The 8,683-nt window shown below is 42.0% G+C and overlaps 1 protein-coding gene across 1 annotated transcript; it reads left to right on the top strand.

Moving 5' to 3' along the window:
- The first annotated feature begins 1,636 nt into the window (after positions 1-1,636).
- On the top strand, positions 1,637-5,351 carry LOC134805719 (uncharacterized). Its single transcript, XM_063778964.1, has 3 exons — positions 1,637-2,209; positions 3,852-3,989; positions 4,947-5,351. The coding sequence occupies exons 1-3, from the start codon at positions 1,925-1,927 to the stop codon at positions 5,349-5,351; spliced, it is 828 nt and encodes a 275-aa protein (XP_063635034.1). The 5' UTR covers positions 1,637-1,924.
- Positions 5,352-8,683: the final 3,332 nt, after the last annotated feature.

The following is an 8,683-nucleotide window of genomic DNA, read 5'->3' as shown; positions in this document are numbered from 1 at the left end:
TTACTGGTCACAATTCAATTGAAAAATCAGCTTTCAATTAGTAAGGTGTTACGTTATTTTCATAACATAAATTGTAATTATGATTCTTCGCATAAGTAAGTTGCTAGAATAATATTACATTCGATATTATATTTGCTGTGTTACTTTTTGAGCAATAAAATGTTTGAAATACCTAAATATTTGGATTAATTGATGTCAAGATTATATTATTCAAGTATTATAATTAAAGAACGATAATTAGATATGTATGCAATGCAATTAATAATAATAATGGTCAAATAGGCAGGTAAATCTTAGTAGGTACCTAACAAATTAATAATATATAAATCTATTTATATAGATTATTGTTCGCTTAACCTATTCACAAGTAAAATCATACTTGACGTGGCACCTCTACAACATTCCTACTTTATTTGACCTTGGATTATCTACAAGTATTTTAAATTGCATTATATATATTAACATCATACAAGACAAGTAAAACTGAGTCAATCAGTTATTGCCAATAAGTAACTAATGTCCAAGACGCTTGGCAAGCTTACAATGTTATTGTACCTAAATCATGAAATAGGTATTAATCAGTAAAATATTATATTGTATGCTAATGGAAATACCTGGAAATGTGTAAGCATCAAAAGGAAAATGTAGTAATTAAGGCGTTTAAAGTAAATCTTTGAAGCAATTGAATAAAAATCTCAAAACTGCAAATAGGAGAAGGAGAGGGACTGACACCTAAGAAGAAATTGTAAAAGTAAAATAATAGATTTAAAGGCTTGCTAGTGTTGGAAAATATTTATTATTTCACTGTTGTAAAATGAATACATCCACACCTCGCCGAGTTTCTTACGCCGGTTCTTCTCGGGTCTGAGGTTAACCTTTCCGAACCGGTGGTAGTATACCTAGATTGGAAAAATAAATTAACCTAGCGAGTATAAGATAATACGATAAACTAAACTATTGTTGCATGATAAATATATAAAGTAAAATAAACAAATCGTTATAAAAAGGGAGAGATGTGACGATTACACAATAAACAGTACGACGCAACTACCCACTAGCTTCACTCCGTGGAGAAGTGTCATGGCGAGTGGGTGGCTGGCGGAGTGCACAAGTGATAACAGTTGTTTCATTTGATCACCCAGTACACAACGGAGCCTGGACGTCACAATAATAAAAGAGGAGCCTGGGCTTCTACTAATACGATGGATAGTGGACCAATGGGTTTATTGCATAATTCGACGCTTGTAAACGAATCCTGTAATGATAAGACGCAAGAAACATACGTACATCAACAACCAAATTGCAGTAAAATGTTGGAGGTAGGTGCGCAAAAACTGGTTTTTGAATCGAGTATGCAGCAACGGTCAGCTGGTAACGATAACGGCAGCGCGATGAGTCATGTGCTTACGCCGAGCGAGACCGGCCTAAACAAAACGTTATCAGTTGATACAACCACGCTAGATCTATGCGCTAATACAAACAACAATGATTCTACGAATAAACGAACTGAAACTACAAATGACGAGGTTTCGGAGTGGAAAAAGGTCACTTATCACAGAAAACCGAGACCTAAGTATCGTTTTCAAGGCAAAGCCGGTATAGCGAGGGATTTAGAGTGCAATTTTAAAGCGGCAAATCGATCGACTGCGATATTTATTTCAAACGTCAACAAGAGTACTACAAAGGAAGACATAATTAAATACATATTTTCAAAGACTCAGGATACGGTGCAAATGCAAGAGATAAATATGAACACTAAAAGGGATCATATTGCTTTTAAAATGTTTGTACCACAAAATAAGTTGGACGTATACTTGGATCAGAGTTTATGGCCCCGTGGAGTTATCTTTAGGCGTTTTGTTAACTTTAAATATAAAAACTCGAACGGAGTTAGCTCTGTAGACGGCGTTGTAAACAAATAACAATGGAAACAGATAACATGCAAAGCAGTTACACCTTCGCTAGTTTTAATTGTAAAAGTGTTAAGCGGTCCGTGGACGGTATCAGAGAGTTATGCAGAACGTGTGATTTAATAGCCCTTCAAGAGACCTGGATTCTCCCGGATGATTTACCGTACTTGAGTACAATCGATGACGGATTTGGGTACACAGGTACATCTGCGGTGGATACGTCTGTGGGAATATTGCGTGGAAGGCCGTTTGGAGGAGTGGCCCTGTTGTGGAAAACAAGTGTTTTTCGGAATGTGTCGGTAATAGATATGAGCGCCGCGCCGGCGCGCCGCCGCCACCGACAAAATTTTCGCGCCGCCGCCGCCGACGCTGCGCTATCGGCGTGGCATGATGGCATCGGCGTGACCTTGTTAGATACTACTATTTTCAGAATCAGATAATATATATTTTATCTAGTTTAGATCTTTAACGGGGCCAGTCTGAATAGCTTATAGACATTAAAAGGTATTTTAGGTCCATATAATTCAAAAATATCGATGGTAAATTCAAACTTTTCTGTTTGGTAACCGCGCTACTAGTGTTAGGGCAACGAAATGACTAATTTTGCCAGCTGGCTAGCTCATCCGTCATTCACCGCTAATTTAACCATTGCAAACATGGTTGAATGTCTTAAAAAGGTGTAAAAGGGGGTTAATTTCAGATATTAAGTGTTTTCACGCCCAAAGGTGGCCGTTGGCTTCGCACGGAAGGCATCGGAAACGGAATCGGGTCTCATTCAAACTTGGCCATTGTTCAAATTTCAAGCGTTGCTCCCTCGCAGCCCAATCTTTGGCCTCGCATCGCTCGCATAGAAGTAAGCCGCTATCTGAACCTCCAAGTTTTCGACCCTGTTTGGAGCCTAACTTTAGGCCTCGCTTTTAAAATGCTTGGTCATTGGTTCTTCTCCGATCTTAGCTCCACTGCAGCACAGCCTTTGGCCTCGTACAAATGCACCTGCAGGAAAGCTCCAGGTCTTTAACACTATAGCCTCGGTCTTTATCGGCCTTCGGACTTGCTTACACTGGACCAATAGTTCAATTCCAGCTTTGCTCTCTTGCAGCTTGTCCTTCGGCCTCGCGAAGAAGCGCGCCGTAGTCGGCGCTCCGCGCATTCGGCCTTCAGCCAAGCTCACACTTGGAGTTCGATTCTAAGCTGTAAGCTTACCTGCAACTCAGCATCTAGCCTCTCATGGGAAGGCGTCGGAATCAGGTCTTCGGTGTTAGGTGGAGCTCGGCCTTTTTGACATTAATCGGTTTGTTGGGTCGATATTGGTTCATGACGGAGTTTGATTTTCCTCACTTCGGCTCTTTGGACTGTCGACCAGACGTTTCCGTGATACAGTCAATCCGCTACTTTTTACTTAGTACAAAAGATAAGGGCCACGGAAAGATCTTCCGGCCAGGGCCTCGCCAAGATTAAGACCGCCTCTGATGATGCGCGCTATCGTTTATACTATATTAAAAAAACCGGACAAGTGTGAGTCGAACTCGCCCACCGAGGGTTCCGTACTTTTTAGTATTTGTTGTTATAGCGGCAACAGAAATACATCATCTGTGAAAATTTCAACTGTCTAGCTATCACGGTTCGTGAGATACAGCCTGGTGACAGACGGACGGACGGACGGACCGCGGAGTCTTAGTAATAGGGTCCCGTTTTACCCTTTGGATACGGAACCCTAAAAATCGTACCTTTATTCAATAAATTTTGCTTGAAATTGAAAAATGCACTTATTTTATAACTTTCTTACAGAAAAAACATGTATTTTCGGTAAAATTTTGTTTTGATTTCTTTTTTCATTAATCAAACGTGTTTCAAGGCCACGCCGCCGATTCGCCGCCGCCGCCGACCGATTTTGACCGGCGCGCCGCCGCCGGCTAAATGCCTATCGGCGCTCATATCTAGTCGGTAATAAAGTGTGACAACAATCGTGTGTGCGCGATTAAAATTGAAACAGCTGATCGACCCATAATAGTGATGAGCGTATATATGCCAACAAACGCGTTAGTAAATTTGCCGGACTTTACGGAATGTCTCAGTGCGGTAAGTGCCATTATAAATGACCATAACGTTGACTCTGTATTTATTTTGGGTGATTTTAACGCGCATCCACAAGAACTATTTTATAATGAACTTACGGATTTTTGCAATGAACAGTGCTGGGCGTGCATTGACGTGGATATATTGGGTTCGGACTCCGATACCTACACCTTTGTAAGCGAGGCTTGTGGGTCATGTAGGTGGTTAGATCATTGTCTTGTCACGCAGTCCGCTGCGTCAGCTGTTCATAATGTTTATATTAAATATAATTGTTTATGGTCTGATCATTTTCCCCTTATTATCGAGTGTAATTTAAAAATACTACAACCTAAACAATTAAATAGTAATATAATTAGTAATAACTATAATAAGGTAGTATGGGGGAATAGAACAGACGATGATATAAAGTTGTATAGTCGGGAATGTCATAAGCGTTTGCGAAATATAGATTTTAGTGATGACTTTACTATATGTGCGGACCATTATTGTCACGATCCTGGTCACCACCGCGTTATTGACCGACTATATGCTAACATTGTGGGCGCATTAAGTGAGTCTGCTGTGCTTGGACGTAATACATCTAGGGGGCGTAAAAAAGGTCCGAGTATCATGGGATGGAACAAACACGTGAGTGGCGCTCATCGCGTGGCTAGGTCCAAGTTTGCTGAATGGGTATTCTGCGGAAAGCCTAACTCTGGGTACATATACAATGAGATGGTTGAAAGTAGGAGAATATTCAAATCCCGATTAAAATGGTGCCAGGATCATCAGGACCAAATAAAAATGGATGCTCTTGCTAAACAACATGACAGAGGTAATTTTAAGGGTTTCTGGCAGGGTACAAATAAGGTAAACGTTCGGCCTGGCCTCCCGGCGAGCGTCAATGGAATAAGTAAGCCAAAGGACATCGCGGACGTTTTTAGAAAGCACTTTCATGTCCAAGCACTAGCACGTACCGAGGTGAGTTCGTTTGGCACTGAGGCCAAATTGGAGGGGACACTGGTGAGATTTACAGCGAAAGAAGTAGCCAAAGTGATTCATTCAATAACGAGAGGCAAGTCCCCTGGCCATGATGGCCTCAGTGTTGAACACCTCCAACATGCCGGGCCGCACATTTCTAGAGTTCTTGCAATGTTATTTTCTTTATGCGTGAGTCACTCGTATCTTCCCCCCGACCTTATGAGGACTGTAGTTGTACCTGTAGTGAAAAACAAAACTGGAGACATGTCAGATACAAACAACTACAGGCCTATCTCTCTTGCGACCATCATTGCCAAGGTGTTTGATGGCATGCTTAATATACAGTTAGATAAACACCTTTCTCTCCATGATAACCAATTTGGTTTCAGACTGTTGTATATGTAGGTAGATTAGGAATGCATGTACTGAGGGTAGGCTTGGTGAAAATAAGTCAGTTCTCTTTGAGTTAGCATATGGAGTGTTTCATTGTACTTTTCCTAAACATTACATGGTGTCAGGTGTGGATATTCGTGTTAGATCCGTCGAAAGATTGTGACAATTAAGTAGTGGAGATGAGTGACACTGAAAGTAAAAGTGATAAAACGGCGCGTAAGGCAGGCGCGGTCGCAAGCGGTACAGCATACACGGCGGTGCAACAACCACCCGCCATGTTGGGTACGGGCAACCTCGCCGATAACTGGCGGGATTGGAAACAAACGTTCGATTGGTACCTAATCGCATCAGGCCGAGAGAAGTCCCCAAGTCGTGAAAAATGTGCCCTATTACTTCATGTCATAGGAAAAACTGGTCGTGACCTATATGAAGAATTTGATATTAGTTCGAGCGAACAAAGTGATTATGAGGCGTTATGTCAAAAGTTCGCTGACCGCTGTGACCCACAGAAAAATGTTAATTTTGAACGACACTTATTCTTTGAGACATATCAAGCGAGTGAAAATTTTGAGAAGTACTTAGCGTCACTTCGTGTGAAAAGTAAAACGTGCGAGTTTGGAACTTTGAGGGAAAGTTTAATTCTAACTCAAGTGATCCGGGGAATTAAAGATGGTCAATTAAGAGAGAGAATGTTAAGAAAGAGAGATTTAAAATTGGAGGATGCGACGGCTTGGTGTCGCGCAGCAGAGTTAGCGAGTGAGCAGGCGGGAGCGGTGCGGGGCGGAGCGAGCGCGGAATCGACACGGGGAAGTACAAGCGCGCCGCTCGCCGACGTCGAGCAAGTTCGCGTGCGCCCTCACCGCCGCGCGCCGACGCCGACGCCGACCACATCTCGCGCCGCTGCGCCAGGTGTGCCGATAGCGCGACGAGCGCAACTAGGGCTTCCAAATACCGGACTTCTTTCAATACCGGTATTAATACCGAAACTGTCTTCATCAATACCGGGATCCCGGGATCCCGGTATTGACTAAGAATCGCTTAAAAAATTTGAGGTTTATTAAAAAAAGGCTCACTGTAACACCAGATATGTATGTCCTTAGCTTAGGATATTAAACAATAATCGCCATCTGCAATAATTATCATTTCACCCTCCAGGTTGGCAATCATGCGCGACTTTAAAGAGCCATTAGCACTGAAACTGGTTTATAACGCCTTGGTTAGAAGTAAGTTGGAGGGATCGTCGGTCGTGTGGCACCGACACGAGTCAACATATGCCTTATTACTCGAAAAGGTTCAAAAAGCTTTTTTAAGATTCTTGTACAAGAAATTGTACGGGTATTACCCGTTTCTGTACCCAACCAAATACTTGTTAGGGACCCTCGGTTATAACTCGTTAGAGGTCAGGCGAAACTTTTCTTTATTGACTACGGCTTTGCGGGTCCTGCGCAGCGAGTCAGACTGCCCAGAGGTGGTCTGCCGTCTGGTACGACTGTTTGTCCCTGACGTTCCCAGGATAGCTCTCAGGCGCCGCCGACGCGACTTATTGGCAGTGCCGGCGGCTCGCACTGTGTCGCGTAAGAACTCGCCACTTCTTCGTGCTCTCACACTGTTAAATGCGCTCCTGACATCAGCTACTGACTGCGATATGTTTGCGTGGCGATGTACGGCGGTGTGCAGTGAATGTCTGAGGTATTGTGAGAGGATGGATGATAGTCGTTGTTCAACTGTAATAATTTAGTCAACCTTATAAATGTATCAAGTACTGTAATCTAAATGTAACTAACTTTCATGACGTATTATTTATACACTGTAATGCCATGTAAACGTGTTTTCAATAAACAAATAAATCATTTTATCCGCCTTGTTGACTTCACCAGTCACAATTTTAGTTCATCCTTATAAACCAGCCAATATATATTCAAATTTGCCACCAAAAATTCGTTTGCCATACTACAATTAATTTCTTTCTACTTTTTGATATAATTTTAAGAATTAATTATATTAATATCATATCCTGAACATCAGAACTCATCACGAAATATTTATCTAACGCATATGCACAGATCTTGGTTCAATTAAATGATCTTCTTTAATTAAATGGACAAGTAATCTTCTTGATACAGCCGAATTTGATCATTTTAATGGATTTTAAATGTTATAATCGGCACATTTTCCTTGTTTTTGAAAATACCGGGATCCCGGTATTGCATTAAAAAATACCGGTATTGAAAAATGCGTTTAAACAGACGGGATCCCGGTATTTCGGGATCCCGGGATCCCGGTATTGGAAGCCCTAGAGCGCAACAACAGTATCGTGGCGGGACTGGCTCTAAAATTAAATGTTCAAACTGCGACTATGTACACGAACGTGATCAATGTCCCGCGTACAAAGTTAAATGTTTCAGATGTGATCGTGTCGGACATTTTATGAGGTGTTGCAGAAGTAATTATGTGCGGGAAGTGTATAATGCTACAGACGAAATAAGTGATTGCGAGGAACTGATAATACAGGGAGTGGAGATTTTGTCGGTCGAAAGCAAGGGGTGGTTCGAGAGTGTGGCGGTGAACGGAGTTCCTGTGACGTTCAAGCTGGACAGTGGTGCCGACGCCTGCGTCATGTCGCGCGGCAGCTTCAGGGCGGCAGGGTACAGTGAGGACATTTTGAGCAATGCTGGTACGGTATTGCGGGAGGTTAGTAAGAACGTTTTACCTGTGGTGGGATATTTTATAGCTGAATTGTCGCATCATAACAGTGAGAAAAATGCAAAGGGCAAAATTTACGTGCTAGACGTCAATTGTAATAATTTATTGTCCCGAGATTTATGCAGTGAGTTAAATTTAATTAAAAGAGTAAACGAGATTTCTAATAATGGTAACTGTACTGAGTTAGTAAATAAATATAAAGTTGTATTTCATGGGATCGGCCGTTTACCCGGTGTACACAAATTAACTGTGGACGAGTCAGTTCCTCCGGTCGTAAGAGGTTCGAGAAAGATACCTATTAAATTAAGGCCACGACTGCGCGAGGAGCTGGACCGTCTGCAGGAGCTAGGTATTATTGAACCCGTGGATGAACCTACCGACTGGGTGTCGAGTATTGTTCTCGTGGAGAAACCGGATGGCAAATTGCGATTGTGTATAGATCCACAAAATTTAAATACGGCGATCAAACGTAGTCACTTTCAACTTCCTACACTAGACGAGGTTACAGCGAATCTATCGGGAGCTAAATATTTTTCACATTTAGATGCTAGCAAGGGTTTTTACATGATCGTTCTTGATGAGTATAGTTCAAAGCTGTGTACCTTTGCCACACCATTTGGGAGATGGAAATTTTTACGTTT

Source organism: Cydia splendana, unplaced genomic scaffold, assembly GCF_910591565.1.
Source record: "Cydia splendana unplaced genomic scaffold, ilCydSple1.2 scaffold_50_ctg1, whole genome shotgun sequence".
Taxonomy (NCBI): domain Eukaryota; kingdom Metazoa; phylum Arthropoda; class Insecta; order Lepidoptera; family Tortricidae; genus Cydia; species Cydia splendana.
This window is presented reverse-complemented; position numbering and strand designations above follow the sequence as displayed.

Excerpts from the sequence above, each read along its gene's own strand:
- LOC134805719 (XM_063778964.1), top strand. The coding sequence starts at position 1,925 with ATGGAAACAGATAACATGCAAAGCAGTTACACCTTCGCTAGTTTTAAT. Across the intron at positions 2,210-3,851 it reads GTGTTTTTCGGAATGTGTCG|TCGGTAATAAAGTGTGACAA; the intron begins GTAATAGATATG and ends GCTCATATCTAG. Across the intron at positions 3,990-4,946 it reads TTACGGAATGTCTCAGTGCG|GTGAGTTCGTTTGGCACTGA; the intron begins GTAAGTGCCATT and ends GCACGTACCGAG.